At 37.3% G+C, this 16,683-nt stretch overlaps 1 protein-coding gene across 3 annotated transcripts in view; it reads right to left on the bottom strand.

The window, feature by feature from the left end:
• Window positions 1-16,683, bottom strand: part of EYA3 (eyes absent homolog 3 (Drosophila)) — a 96,853-nt gene that overhangs the window by 49,617 nt on the left and 30,553 nt on the right. For all 3 annotated transcript variants that reach the window (XM_006883446.1, XM_006883448.1, XM_006883447.1), the window contains 2 exons: window positions 11,303-11,369; window positions 8,428-8,564 (listed from right to left, as the gene is read on the bottom strand). In XM_006883446.1, the coding sequence (XP_006883508.1) occupies window positions 8,428-8,564; window positions 11,303-11,369 (204 nt within the window). The remainder of the gene's footprint in view (window positions 1-8,427; window positions 8,565-11,302; window positions 11,370-16,683) is intronic.

Genomic DNA, 16,683 nt, shown 5'->3' with positions numbered 1-16,683 from the left:
ACATGAGTTATAGTCAACTTCATGATACTCTCTCTCCTCAAGATCATGAATCGGGAGGGTTGTTTCCCCTATATTTCAGTATGTTATTTCGTAAAATATATAGTAAAACCAGAACTTGATGAGACTTCCCTGTAAGTTTTCCACCTTTGACACTTTCCTACTGCTGTTAGTATAAAATATTTTAATTTTCTTTTTTAAATTTTTTTATTATTTTGTGTGCGTGTACCGTCAAATCAGATCTGACTGGTACAGGAGGATATTGCTCCTCCTTCTCCAGCAGAGCATCTGATGGATTCAAACCGTGTACCTCTGGGATTGCAGTGCAGCTTCTTGCCACTAGGCCACCAGAGCTCCCCAAAATATTTGAATTTTCATGCTTTGCCAGTTTCTGCTTCACACAAGTCAGATCTTTTGCAGGTTTTATTGCTCGATACAAAATTCCAATATTAGTGCCTATTTATAACTCTTTTATTTGGCAAATAAATTTTAATTTATGTTACAATAAATCTCAGTTTTTTTCAGTCGTATTTCCCCCCTAAAAGGTTCTGAACATAAAATGTTAAATTTACGAACATGTTCATTATTTGTGACAAAATGTTTTTAGTAAGAATCATGTTCACTGAGCTTTGCTAGCTTTGCCATTTAAGACATTTTAAAAAGCGTCAAAATGTAAGCTGTCTCTATAAACTTATTCTTATTAACATGTTGCCGCACACTTTTAAACTGACGATTGTGCTAAGAAACACTTCCCCCACCCCCATCATTTGTGGCAACCTGTTAAGTAAAAAACAAGGGCACAAATGCTGAAGACAAACAGGGGAGTAGGATGAACTTTTTTGACCAGAAACACAAAGTAGATATTTACTGTATTTTTAATTTTTTTTTAGAAAAGAATAAAAGACAGTATAGACACTGCTTTCAGAATGACTATAGTTCTATTCTTTTTAAATATATCTTCCTCTAAAATCAACTTTTTTTTTTTTTAATTTTTTTTGTGCGTGTACCGTCAAATCAGATCTGACTGGTACAGGAGGAGACTGCTCCTCCTTCTCCAGCAGAGCACCTGGTGGATTCGAAATGCAAGCGTCTGACATTGCAGTTGCAGCTTCTTGCCACTAGGCCACCATAGCTCCCTAAAATCACCTTTTTCAGAAATCCATGTATGAGCTATCAAAATCAAATGTTTTGACTGGATATACTGCTGTTCACAGAAAACAGAGAAACTAAATCCTAGTTCCCAGTGCTATTTGCCTAAAACTACAAAGCTGTGATTGGTAAAGGATTTGACAAAGTTCGTGATCAAGGTGACCTCAGCTTTGATGTTGGTTCCCCTAGAATATGTCAAGTGTGCCGCTCCCTTGTGTGTTTTGGGACCACAATATGACAAGTGGTGGCATCAAGAGAACCAAGAACAGATGGAGTCATCCTTTAAAGAGGTCACTGCAAGCTGTCTTTGTTGAACATACAGATGGCCTTACACTGCCACAGCTTGTTGAACAAAATGACCTCTCAGAAGTTTGGCTCTTTTCCTCGAGAGGTGGATAGCTTTGGATGAGGTCCCCCTGTATACCATAGAGCTGCCCTTCAACCAGTAGGTGATGGAAGTGGCCTAAACAGGTGCATTGGCCTCTCCAACCCAGTGCCCTTGCAGGTGCTGCCAGGAAGTGGCAGAGGGTATTTTAAATAGTCCCAAGATCCCAAATACTTTTTTAAAAATACAACTTATTATGACTACACAGCTTTTCATCCTATGGATATACTACAATTTAACATATATCTTGGTATCAATTATTTAGGTTGTTTAGAATTTTTGCCAATAGGCTAGAGTTTTTACAATTACTTGCTATGTATCAGAAAGCTGGACAAAGACTAGACACGATAGAAAGAGAAGTGATGCCTTTGAGCTATGGTGCTGGAAAAGAATACTGAATATACCATGAACTGCTAGAAGAACAAACAGGTTCATTGTACAGAGGGTGACTTGGAGGCAAGGATTCTGAAGCTCCGTCTGACATACTCTGGACATGCTGCAACCCAGGACCGGTCCTTGGAGAGGGACATCATACTTGGAAGGGTGGAGGGACAGCGAAAGAGAGAAAGACCCTCGATGAGATGGAATGATTCAGTGACTAGAGTAATGGGGGTTGGTGTGTCAGAGACAATAAGATTGGCACAGGTTAGAGCAGGACTTAGGGCTGCTGTACATAGGGTCACTATCAGTCGCAGGTGATTCGATGGCACATAACAACAACAACACTTCAAAATGTATTTTGGTTTAATTTTTGAGGTATCTCTAATTCACACTATAGAATAAATTCTTATAAGTTAGAGGGAAATAATGTGAACGCTTCTAAGACCAAATACACTGCTAAGCTGTCATCTTACCTCAAAGTTCTTTAATAATTAGAACAGTGGCTACTAAAGGCTTATTTTATGAGCCAGTAAAAATAAAATAAATGAATACCTTTTCTCACACACATAATTACTTCAGTTTACTGGAAGTTAAAACTCTAATCCCTTCCTGTTATCTCACTCTGGTTCTACAGAGCTTTGAAAAGAATACACCACTATTCCTCTACTTTTATGCATTTTCCCCCCCATACGATCATTTTCCTAGATTTATTCTTGTTTTTCTCCAACTCTTCAAAAGTTTGATGTTTTTTTAATTTCAAATTCAACTTTTTATTTCTGCAATATATCTAAATTTACAAGTACTTTTAGAATGAAACATTCTGGGTTTAACTCTTAATTGTATTATTTATTAATTGCAGGACCTTGGGCTAATAATTTAATCCTTCTAAACCTCACTTTACTTATCAACAGGGATTCTACTACTAACATCATAAACTTTTTCTGAGGATAAATGTCACAATAACAAAGTCTAAAGTACTTCTTTTTCTTTTTAAAAAAAGTACTTTTTAGTACAGCAAGCTGACTCTAAATAAATAAATATTATTATAACAAGATTTTCCAAAGTCCTATTTATATTTAAGATAAGATAACCGTAAGCTAATTTAAAAACTTCTGTTGTTGTCAGGTGTCCTGGAGTTGACTACGATTCACAGCACATCTTGTGCCAATCTCTATTTCTTCCTTTAAATTTTATTAATTTTAATGAACATTTACAGAGATTTTGGATTTCATTCATTTCATTCATTGTTATATTTTTCTCCCTGCCCACCCCTCCTCCCTACTTCGCTCTTCTCTTTGAAAAGTAAAAGAAAAATTCCTTCATTGGTATACAATCTCCCCCACCCTCACCCCAAGTACACTCCACTATATAACCTTCATTCTAGACTCCTGTCATGACCATAAAACCCAATCATATATCGCTTTTAAGCTGTTCTCTCCCTCATCTGTTTCAATGCAGTATACATGATTTATCCAATCTCAATTTCTAATATACTTGGGCCCATTATCATAGTCACTGTGTCAACCCATTTTTCTCTGACTTTCTATCTTTCCCAGTATGTCATTTTCCAAGGACTTGTTGTTATACAACGTCGAATCATCTCCGACTAATAGTGACCCTACATACAACAGCTCTGAAGCCTGCCCTATCCTGAGCTAATCAACCAAACCCCAATACCCTAACTACGTGAAATGAAGTTTCAACACTTTGCTCCTAAGGAGCAACCTGGTTCCACTTTCTGCAAAACAGATTTGAGCTTTTAATAGTCCATGGACTATTCCATATTCTTCATCAACTCCACAATTTAAGGGCAACAATTCTTTTTATCTTTATTTATTGTCCAATTTTCAGATAACATAGGAAACGAGTGAAAATGCCAAGGTTTGGATCAGGACTTTAAACTGATATCCTTGTTCTTTAGAACTTTGGAGAAGTCCCTAAACAACAGATTTTGTCCAGTGCAACATGTATTTGGATTTTTGACTGCTGTTACTATGGGTATTGAGCGTGGATCCAAGTAAAACGAAATTATTTAACTTCAGTCTTATCTCCATCTACTGTGATACAGCTCTATTAAAGATTTTAATGATTTGTACTAAAGAACACTTGTTGCTGTTGTTATGTGCCATCGAGTTGCCTACGACCCATAGCAACCCTATGTACAACAGCCCTCAACCCTGCTCTATCCCTTGCCAATCTTGTCTCTGACACACTTATCCCCATTACCCCAGTCACTGAATCAATCCATCTCATTGAGGGTCTTCCTCTCCTGCGGTGTCCCTCCACCCTGCTAAGCATGACATCCCTCTCCAAGGACTGATTCCGCCTTGCAATATATCCAAAGTATGTCAGATGAAGCTTCAGAATCCTTGCTTCCAACAAGCAACCTGGCTTCATCCTCTCTAGGATGAACCTGTTTGTTCTCTTAGCAGTCCATTCAATACTCTTCTCTAGCACCACAGCTCAAAGGCCTCAACTCTCTTTTATCATCCCTAGTCAATGTCTACCTCTCTGATGCAAAGTAATTGCAAAGACCAGGGCCTGTATCAAGCGCACCTTAGTCTCTAGACTGACATCGTTGCTCTTCAGTACTTTGGCGAAGTCTCTGAGAGCAGAATATGTCAACGAAATTCGCCTTTTTAATTTCCTGGCTGCTGTTGATTGTACAGTCAAGCAAACTGAAACTGTCAACAATCTCAATTTCTTCATCATCTATCACGATGCTGCCAATTGGCCCAGTGGTGAGAATCTCTGTTTTCTTGATATTGAGCTTTAATCCATATTGAAGGCTGCAGTCCTTGACTTTCTGCAGCAAGCACTTCAGGTCCTCCTCAGTTTCAGCAAGCAGGGTTGTGTCGTCTGCACTGTTGATGAGTCTACCTCCAATCCTTATGCCACACTTCTCATAGAGCCCAGCCTCAAGTACACTATGTACTAAAATCTTTTAAAAAAGTGTTAAACTACATTGAAATGAACACTAAGTTAAAAAGCCACGTGTTAAAATACAAGTCTTAGAAAAACCAAGCCATTTTAAAATACATTACAAATACTATATCTATTTCCTTCATTAATTATGAGAATATAACATATTCATCACTCACTTTAAAAAAACCTGTCTGTGAATCAATTTTGACTCATATTGACCCCACGTACAGAACTGCTCTATAGAGTTTCCTTGGCTATAATCTTTATGGGAGCAAATCACCAGGCCTTTCTTCTGAGGTATTGCAGTTGAGTTGGACTGCCAACTTTTAGGTTTGCAGCTTATTGCAAACTGCTTGGGCAACCTAAGGACTTATTCGTGGTGTTGTTCGCAACCTTATAAGCAACAAATAAAAAACCATGTCCTGTCCTGCCACATCCTCATGATCTCCACTATGCTCAAGTCCATTGCTGTACTCAATGTGCCAATATATTTCACTGAGTCATCTCTTTTGCTAATCCTTTATTTTCCCAAACATAATGTCTCTTTCCAAGGACTGGTGCCTTTTAGTAATATGTCCAAAATATCCCTGCCTCTGAGGATAAGTAATTCTGGCTGTACTTCCTCCCAGACAGAGTTGCTTGTTCTTTTGGTAATCCATGGTATATTCAATAAGCTTACCAACATTACAATTCAAAAGCATCAATTCTTCTTTGGTCTTATTTATTCATTGTCTAAACTTTTACATGTAACTGAAGTAATGCAAAATGCCATAGGATTTGGGGAAGGTACACCTTAGTCTTTAAGCTGACTTCCTTGTCTCTGATGCTACTCCAATCTAAATTTCTTCTGAAAGCCTCATATATTATTTAAAGTCAAATTTAGCTAGTTTCTCTCTGCATTAGTAATGTCATTGCTGATTAGAAGAAATAATAAAAGATAAATCTCCCCTACTCCTTAACATTTAAAATATAAATAAATAAAAACCCAAGCCCCCAGATTATTAAGGGAATCTATCACTAGCAATTTCTTCATAATAAAAGATATTAGGGCGCTCTGGTGGCCTAGTGGCAAGAAGCTGTACTACAATCCCAGAGGTGCGCAGTTTGAATCCACGAGACGTTTTGCTGGAAAAAGAGGGACAATCTCCTCCAGTACCAGTCAGATCCGATTTGACGGTACAAACATAATAAAAGATATTATAATATATAGGCTCCTTATGTTAGGTAACCTAGAAATGAACTCCAGAAGTAGAATGAGAGATTAATTTAATACTGAACAAAAGAATGATCCACTATTCAGTGGTGTTATAAAATACACAGGATGGGCTTACTAAAAAAATAAAAATTCTTTTCAAATCAGATTTAGTACATACAAAAATAAATAAACAATGGTAAACGATTTATCCCCCTTCTAGAAGGCTTAGTCAGTCTTCAATAGTTAAATATATTGCAAATTAAGAGTTTAGTATATTGGCTAATATTGGCAGGCATAGAGACATACGTATGTAAACAGGAGAAACAAAAAAGAATTTATTTCCCTTCTTTAATGAAGTTATCAATGACCACTATCATTACATAAAACCCCTAGTTTTTCTTTCTAACAATCACCAACTGCCAAGAAACGCTAATAAGCCTAAACATAAGAAAGCTGCCACTATCATAAGAGACTAGTAAGAATGTAGAAACTCAAAGTAAGCAACAGATCCAAAATCTGTGGTAAAGATTTCTACATTCATAGAAAAAAATCAGTGCAGACAATAAATGTTCAAATAACCTCAAACTGACTTTTAGCAAGCCATTCTAATTTACAGGTCATGTTCAATATGCTTAAAAGAATTGATAATTTTCAAACTAATAAAAAAATTGAAACAGAAAAGCAAAACCAGTAAACAAAACTTTATATAACAGAAAGTTATAGAAATTTAGGCATTCCTCTCACTCTACGATGATCTTTTATTTTAGTTGAACAAACATTTAACTCAAATGTGAGGTTAAAAGAGAAAAAGAAACAAGCAAAGAAACAAAGAGGGTCAACTATCAGGTAAAGTTTAGCTGGAGCATTAACCTACCTGATTTTGTCAAGAAATTACCTATGTCAAAATGTATTTTGTTTACCTAACATGGTCATGTATAATGTAAAAAAATAATAATTATTCAGAGTTTTCTACACACTTAAAGATTCCAGTTTAAGAATACAGTACTTGAAAAACAAGGAACTTACGAAATATTATACCAAATGGGTGACCCTGGAGGACATTACGCTGAGTGAAATATCTCAGTCACTTAAGGACAAATACTGCATAATGCCACTGTTATAAAACAAGACTGACAGGGGTTAGGGGGAAACTAAGAGAAGAGGGGATAAAGAATGTATACTGCATTGAAACAGATGAGAGAAAAAAAATCTTAAAAGGAATATATAACTAGGTATTATTTGCATGACAACAGTCTAGAATAAGAGCTGCATAGTAAAGTAGACTGGGGTGGGCGTGGGGAATTGTACAACAATGAAAGAAATTTTTTTCCCCCCTAAAGACAAAAGCAAACTGGTGGGGGTGGGCAGGGAGGAGAATCTCTATAAAGTTCTTTAAAATCTCAATTAAAAAAAGAGCTGAATTTTGGGATAAAAAAAATGTATATTGAAAAGCTATAATTTCAGATGAAAGAATTATTTAAAAGGAATATATGATTAGGCATTTTCTGTATGACAACAGTCGAGAACAAGAGGTGCATTGTCAAGTGAACTAGGAGAGGGTTGGTGGGAGTAGGGAGGAAACTGTGCAATAAGGAATGAAATTTTTTTTTAAATAAAATTTTAATTGTGATTTTAACAAACATTTACAGAGAAGTCAGATTTTTATTCATTCATTGTTGCACATTTTTACCCCTCCCCCAGATCACTTCTTCTTTTTAATATTCATTCACTGTTGCACAATTACCCCACCTCCAGTCCTCTTTGCAATGATACCTCTTATTCTGGGCTGTTGTTGTGCTGAGTAAAATATCTCAGTCCTAAAAGCACCACTGTTATAAAGCAGGTCTGACATTAGGGGCTTGTGAGGAGAATAGGATAAGAGTTGATAGATAATGACCACTGCATTGGAATAGATAAGAGAATTTTTTTTTAAAGTTAACTGGGAGAGGGAGGAACATGTGCAATAATAAATGAATGAAACTCCAACTTTTCTGTAAACTTTAGTTAAAATCACAATTTAATAAAAAAGAAAAGCTGTCGTTTTTAATATTATATTTACCAAACATCCTGTTGGAAAGCTCTATGCTCAACTTCTACCACCCAAGTAACAATGCCAACAGCAGCCCATTTCTCAGCTTCCTAAGCAAGGCCAGCCATGACAGGAGGCTGTCAGGTTCCACAGAGTACGTTAAAACTCATAGTGACTCTAGTATAACAGAAAAGAGCACTATTGAGTCCCCTGTAATCCTCTCCACTTGTTGCTGGCTTGAGACCATTGCTGCAGCCACTGTGTCACAATCCATCTTGTTAAGTGTCTTTTAGGAAATGATAGAAGTTTCTGGGCATAAAAAAAAAAATCAATATTCCTAGAAATTGTTTAAATAGGATACCTTACCAAAAGGAGGTAGTCCATATGTTTGGGTTGCCTGAGGGTAGACCGCGTAGGGTTGAGACTGTTGTAGGGTCTGGTACTGAGTCTGCCCAGGGTAAGCAGTTTCTGAAACAGGAACTGAGAGGATATGTGCATATGGTCTAGAAAAAGTCCAAAGAAACAAAAATCTTTAGGTGTAATATATTTCAGTAATAAGAAACAGGTAAAATGGCTCAGCACTAACAGCAAAGAATCAGTAAAACAAAGATTGACCCAGCCCATAAAACTGTTCCTGCTATGGTTTACAAAGCAGAACTCTTTCATGTTTTACTATTGCCTAATGAACAATGTTATAGCAAGTTTTAAGAATTTCAAAGATCTTCCCAAGCCAAAACCCTATAAACATCTGTAGTATGATACCACACACACAGGACCTATGTGAGACACAAGTATGAACTGGATTTGTTTACACCTTTATGCCCGCATATGGAATAAAATTCTAAGTAACAAGAAATTGGATAGAATGGACAGAACAGGACTGACAATTGACTCGCTCCTTATTTAGTTTCTGGGAAAAATGAAAATTTGGAGACAAAATGAGATTTTGAAAGGAGGGCAAGCCTAGTGAAAAAAAAAGGTAAGCAGTTTCAAATAGGGTTAGGGTTAGGCCTCAATTTTCCCAGATTAAGTTTATAATGCAGGAGCCAGGTCACCAGGAAAATCCCAGAACTTTTCCCCTATTACTTAAGCACACTACTGGGAGTTAGTGTTAACCACATCAGGGATACTAGGGATAAAAATTCAGCAGTGACATCCTAGACTTTAAGCTGATTATGTGTGCTAACATTTTTATGTGCTAAGTTTTGGACTTCAGTGGTTTTATATGGTGGGCTATGCTGACATTATAATGCAATAAAGAATAAGCTATGTGTGTAATATGAGAGATAACAACAAAACACTGTGGGAGGTGGTTAGTGTTAGTTCTAGGAGGAAAAAGATTTTTTTCCCCACAGCTTGAGGCAGAATGAAGGAAAGCTTTAAAGAAGTGGTATGTGAGTCAAACAGATAGGATATACAGAAATGAGAATAAGAGGGTGTTTGAGGAAAAGAGAAAGGCCTTATAGATGGGGGAAGGACTCCTTAGCAAAGGTAGAGAAGCAAGCAAGCAAAGGCTTCAGTCTGCAAGAAGCACAGATTAGGAGAGGAAGTTACAAAACAAAGTAGAAAGAACAAAGAGATCTTGAATATTAGGCTAGAAGAGTTTAGATAACTCTGAAACTAGGAGCCACTGAAATATCTGAGTAAAGAGTGACAAGATCAGAACTTTAAGGAATATTAATTTGACATTGCTTAAAAGAATAATTATGCAGGAAATAAATGGAAATGAAGGCCCAATTAAAAAACAATGTAATATAATGGTCTATGTGATAAATGGTAAAGAGGGTCTGAATTGAAAAGATATAAATTATAAGATGTCCTAAATATATAAGTATATAGATATTGTTTTAATGAATGAATGAATGAGTACATTTATAGTTTATAACATACTGAATAAATTTTAAGTAAATTAATTTGGAAATATTTGTTTTCCTTAGCCAGATCAAGTAAAGAAAATAGGTTGCAGTTTTAACTTTATTCACATGAGAACAATTTAAGAGTCTTAGTCACCTTAAATGAATTTAAGCTCCATATATGTTAAAGATTGCAATATCCTTGTTCATACAGTATCAATATAGCTTACTTTCATATCTGTTAGGAATCCCTTCATGATAATTCCACAGAGATAGCACAGCCATTTCACAGAAGAATAAGCCATATGAAAGTTATCTCAAGGACACTATTAGTGTTAATACCAGATTAGAATGTGGAGAACATAGCGAGTTGATGTTTTAACTTTTTTTTTAAAATGGTGTGAAAATCACTCAATACAAATGGATTGAAAAAGGAAACATACCAGCTTCCTTTCCATTCTGGCCCTCTAGCACTCCTCATTCTTGCCGACAATTTCTTTTATGCATACTCCACACAGAAGCAAGTTAAATATGTATCACAGCTTAATCACATTTGTATACATATAGATTTGCTGTGTTGCACACAGGGCCACTGAGATCAGATTTGACATGATGATACCTAAGAACATGTATAAGAAGCCTTGGTGGCACAGTGATCAAAGCGTTCACCTGCAAACCACAAGGTCACCCATCAGGCACTGCATGGGAAAAAGACGTGGCAGTCTACTCCCTTAAGGATTTCTAGCCTTGGAATCACTCTGAGATAGTTCTAGTCTGTCCAATTAGGCTATGGCAAGCTGACTTGGCAATGGGTTTGGTTTGAGTCTGTAAGCATGTATAGACCCAATCTTTACAGATGCAAAATTGTAGTATGGTATCCAAACTATTCCGCCCTTAGAACATGGCTGACTCAATGTGCTCATTTATCCCATGAAGATCCAAAATACTGTCTCCTAAATGACTTTAAGCCACCAAATCCATCCTAACTTAAGCCCAGTCCTACTTTCTGGACATCTTTCAAATAAGAACTTGATGCTAGCTTGAACTATTTATCTCAGTAGAAGGAAGAATTATCAAAAGTCAATAGGTTGGAAATCCAAAGTCTCTGTAAACTTTCATTTAAAAAAAAGTCAATAGGCATGTTTTGATCACTAACACCATTTTGCATTTCAATGCCTACTCATTTGGTGTGAAATCTTGGGTAATACTGATCTATTCCAGGCAACCATCAGCTTTTTATAGGGAGGTTACAGAGACTTTATATAAAGGGAATAAAAAGTAGGGATACAGAGAACAAGGGAGGTGAAAAGAAATTAAATCTCAAATAAAAACTTCCAAAGAGCCTAGAGAAAGAACATACAGATTTTGGAAATAATTATTCCACTTACTTTGCAGAATACATTTGTGAGGTATAATCATTGGATGAGCGAGGGATGTAATCGGTGCATGTCATAACTGAAAGAAAGATAATATGACCAGGTAAAAAAAGTTAGAACAGTTAAAAAATGAAATGGGAAAAATTGCATATCTCATTGAATAGTTTTTCAAATGAAATAACAAAATAAAGCTCAGACACTGGAAATTTACATTATGTAAATGAGAAAAGATTTAAACTGTCAATGGATTTATCTTACTTGGATTCACAATCAATAATCTTTGTACCAAGAATTCAAAAGATGTGTTGCCCTGGGAAAATCTGCCATCAAGGACCTCTCCAAAGTGCTGAAGAGCAATGATGTCATTTCAAAGACTAAGGCACATCTGATTCAAGACAAGCTCTTTTCAATAATTTGCTATGCATCTGAAAGTTGGACAGTGAGTAAGGATAAGAGGAGGAGAAGACTCAATGCCTTTGAGTTGTGGTGTTGGAGAAAAGTACCGAATAACCCATGGACTGCCAAAAGAATAAACAAATATGTCTTGGAGAAAGTACAGCCAGAGTGCTCCTTAGAGGCAAGGATGGCTGAGCTTCATCTCACATGCTTTGGGCATATTGTTAGGAGGAGCCAGTCGTTGGGAAAGGACATCATGTTTGGAAAGGTGTAGGGTCAGCCTAAGAAAAGGCAGCCTTCAGCAAGATAGATTAACATGTGATTGTAACAATAGGCTCAAGTATTATCAGAGATGGTGAGGACGGCATAGGGTAGGGCAGGGTTCAGACCCATGGTTCAAAGGGTCTCTAGCAATAACATGGATTAGACAGTACCACACTAATAACCTACAAGTAGACTTTGAGACAGTAGAGGGTAAACTGCAGGAGACAGTGGAAAGAGCTGCAGCACTATGCTCCAGTATATTAATTTTTTGAGTGCTATGAGGAAAGCATGAATGATTTGGAGGAAGACAGATTTAGGATCAATACCCCATCTTGTTGGAAAATGACACCTACTGTTATGAAATAATTAACAGCAGAAGAGATGCACATACAATTTTATTTTTTAAGCATGCCAGTAAAAGCACTGTTTAGGTTTGGCAAAGCAGAGAAAAACCTCAGAAACAGATGTGATGCTCTGACAAAGCATGAAGTAAAGAGACTTTCCCTGCTAACATCCTCTTGATCCCCATGATTTCAACAAGTATAGTTGCTGTGAAGGTTTGACTCTCATGATTTCATCTAAGATAAATATTGTAAGAATTCCATTGAAGTTTGACAGGTAACAAAATCTTACTCGCTAGGCACTATTTCAGTTTATCTTGTAGAAGGAGTTATATCATAGTGAGTGTGCACCAAGATTCCAGAAATATTTAAGAATTTCCTTCAACATTGAGAAAGAAGCTCATTTTACTATAAATAGGAACTAGGAATATATACAGCTAAGTTGCCTAAAAGAACGCCTGGCCCTAAGAGCAAATGAAGGGTCAATTCACATCCAACAGTGACGTCAACAACACCTATAGGTTCATCACAGGCAATGCTGCTCCATGCTACTGTCCTGGCTCTCTGGAAAGAACTACTAAACACTTGCAGATTACATTAACTGATAATAATCTGGAAAGAAGGAAGATCTCAAAGAGATCTTCTCATCCATGGCAAAGTTCTTCCCGAGCATCACAAAGAATGCATAGAAAGTGCGTTTGAATTTGCTGGTGATAGGTATTTTTAAAAATTCAAAATTCTAGTACTTACTTTACTTGGTTCCATAGTCAACACTCTTGGTAACAGCAGCCAGGAAACCAACAGACGAATTGCGTTGGGAAAGTCAGCTGTGAGGGACCTCTCAAGAGTACTGAAAAACCACGATGTCAGGCTGGAGACTAAAGTGCGCCTGATCCAGGCTATTGTCTTCACAATTACGTGCTATGCATCAGAGTGTTGGACAGTAAATAGGGATGATAGAAAGATGCCTTTGAGCTGTGGTGCTGAAGAAGAGTGCTGAATATACCATGTACTGCTAGGAGAACAAACAGGTTTGTCCTGGAGAGGGTGAAGCTGGAGGGCTCCTTGGAGTCAAGGATTCTGAAGCTTCGTCTGACATACTTTGGGCATGTTGCAAGGAGGGCTGGTCCTTGCAGAGGGACATCATATTTGGGAGAGTGGAGGGACGGTGCAGGAGAGGAAGACCGTTGATGAGATGGATCGATTCTGTGAGTGGAGCGGTGGAAATGAGTGTGTTTGAGACAGCAAGGTTGGCACAGGCTAGAACGACATTTAGGGCTCTTGTACAGAGGGTCGTTATGAGTTGCAAACGACTCGATGGTACAGCAGAACAAAAACAACAACAATAACTCCTTAGTCACTTTAATTTCATTCTAGAAGAGATCTGACAAAACATTGTAGGAAATCTAGGTCAATTCTTATCTCTCTAGGGAATCAATGAGTCTTGAGAACTATGAAAGGGTTATACAATTCTGCTATTGTACAACAGAAGGCTCAAGAAGTATATTGGTTTAGACTAGGGAAGAGGTAGTGCAGATGCAGTGAAATGAAAAGACTAAGGACAAATTGTGATAGTAAAGCAGATAGCACATTCTAATCACTTTGAGTGCAAGACTGAGGAAAATAGGAATATAAGGTAAATTCCAGGTTTTAGCTTGAATAACTAGAGGGAGAGTTGTATTACGTCCTAAGATGGGAAAGTATGGAAGAATAGATTTGATGAATGTTAAGAGAATTCAAAAGATTGGCTGTTAGAATTTATCCAGCAGTTCTGAGGGAGAAAGACTCCTCTTATAAAGATTATAGCCTATAAATTATAAGGTAGTTCTAATCTATAACACTGAACTGCTATACAGGACTATACTGAACAACAAAAAGAAATAACAAGAGAATCAAAAGTGTTTTTCAGACATTGTAAGTCTGACACACACACACACACACACACACACACACACACACACACACACGAGATGTCAAATGGTCAGCTGGTTACACAGATTTGGAATGTAGGGGAGAAGTCTGACTGGAAACAGAAATCTGGAATTCACAATGTACATATTTAAAATACTGTTAATGGAGCCCTAACAGCACAGTGGCACAAAGAAAAGGCTGGAAGTTCAAAACTACCTGTTCCCTCTGCAGAAAAACATTTGGCAGTCTGCTTCTGTAAAGATTTACAGCTTTGGAAACCCTGTAGGGGCAGCTCTATTATATCCTATACGGTCATTATGAGTCAGAATGAACTTAATGGTAATGAAAACGAAGTTCAGGGGATCAGAGGATGTAGAAATTAAAAAATAAATAAATAAAAATGGTGATCTAGAGCCCAAGCTGTGAGGACTATTCCTATTAAGAGTTCAGCATGATGAAGGCAGGTACCATAAAGGAAAGAAGAGGGAAGAAAGTCGTGTGGGGCAGGATATAAGAAAAAAGAAATGTCTACTAGAAACTGACAGCATGAAAGTCATTGATGACCTTGCCAAGTGCACATTCATTGGAATGGTGAGTTTAGAAATTGAACATGAGAGGACTGAAGAGTGAATGGGATCTGTGAGTAAACAAATGACAACACTTTGTAGATGTGTTGCTACATCATAAACAGAACAGATGGTTTGTATCTAGTGGGGTGGTTTGTTTTAACACAGCAGATATTAGCCATCTCTTTATTAGGGGAGGGGAAATATTAATAAAAGGAGAAAGTGATAACAGCAAGAGTGAAGCAGCAATAAAAATGGGTAGAAACACAGCTTGAAAAAAGAGAGGGCCAGTGAAAGAGAGGAAAACTCAATAAGACTGGACTGATACAAATGACTGCAAATGAAGGCAGGATAGGGAGAGGTTTTAAGGTGTTGTTCATAGGGCTACTATTAGTTGTAATCAACTCAATGGCATCTAAGAACAACAATAAACAAAGGAAGGTCTGAAGATGATGGCTGGAGATAAGAGAGCTTTCTATGTGGCAGTTTTTATTTGAGTTAAGGTCATTAGCAAAAAAGTAAAGAAAGGTAAGTATACAAAAAGAAGGGGTGATATGAAATATTAAAATGCAAAACTCATTAGAAAAATGTAGCGTGAGACCCTATGATAATTTATAACTAGTGATCTAGATATAAAATTTTATCTAATAATGCTTGCATTATTTTTCTGTATTTGTGGAAAAGATGGAGAGTCTCAGCCCAAAATTTAAACAGGGTTGAAATTTAGCAAGGAGAGGTCAAGGTCAAGGGGTGAAGTTATTGAGGGTATTTCTAAGGGAAACATTATAAGGAACCGTGCAATTTACATTGAGTAAGAAGGGAAATGGATACAAAATGAACATGATAGGTGAAGAAGTGATCCATATGGATGCTGTAATCACCAAGGACGAGAGAATTGACAGAGAAGAGAACAGAGTACATAACAGTTTATTTTTTTTAAGGAGTAGATAAGTGGGAGTTCAAACAGACAAAAAGAAAATAAGAACGTGTAGAGAAAAGTATAGATTTCAAAGCAACTAGAGTTATTAAAGGAAAAACAGAAGAGGAATTATTTGGAAGGAGTAAAAAGAAGACTCAATTTACCTCTTGGTCTTCAAGTTGGTGAGTTATGGGATTTTAGGTAATGGACTTTTTTCTTGGGGATGAGATGGACATCCAGTATATTAGGGGCGACAATTCCCAGTGATTAGAGCAGTTTTCTACAGTTTTTGTTGTTGTCAGGTGCTGTTGAGTACGACCCATAGCAATCCTATGACCAACAGATCTGAATCCTCTCCTATCCTGTGCCGTCCTCACACTTCCTAACACACTAGAGCCCAGTCAAAAGTGCCACAATGACCATTACTTTTCCACAGAATGGACTATTTATATCAGAATCACCAAGTTGACTTCTTAAAAATGCAGACTCTCCTTCCTTATCAGATAGAGAGAATGACAATCTCTGAAGGTGAGGCTGGAATTCTGTACTACAAACAAGCACTCCTTATGATTCTCATAAATTCAAAAAGTTTGAGAACCACTGAAATAGAATCACTTTTGAGGAAGTAATATATACAAATCAATTTTACCTTACAATAAATAAAAATTTCATAACTATTTTTAATAATTTAGAAGTGTAAATATAAGAGAAAAAAGAACTTTAAAAAACACAAGTGTTAAAAAAGCGCCGCCTTTTCTGAGAAAACACCAAATGGCGGATGACGCTGGTGCAGGGGGAGGGCCTGGAGGCCCTGGGATGGGAGCCCGCGGCGGTTTCCGCGGAGGCTTCGGTAGCGGTCTGCGGGGTCGGGGCCGCGGCTGTGGACGGGGCCGTGGGAGGGGCCGCGGAGCTCGAGGAGGCAAAGCCGAGGACAAGGAGTGGCTCCCCGTCACCAAACTGGGCCGTCTGGTGAAAGATATGAAGATTAAATCATTG

Source organism: Elephantulus edwardii, unplaced genomic scaffold, assembly GCF_000299155.1.
Source record: "Elephantulus edwardii isolate Elephantulus edwardi_28Jun2011 unplaced genomic scaffold, EleEdw1.0 scaffold00028, whole genome shotgun sequence".
NCBI classification, from domain to species: Eukaryota; Metazoa; Chordata; class Mammalia; order Macroscelidea; family Macroscelididae; genus Elephantulus; species Elephantulus edwardii.
This window is presented reverse-complemented; position numbering and strand designations above follow the sequence as displayed.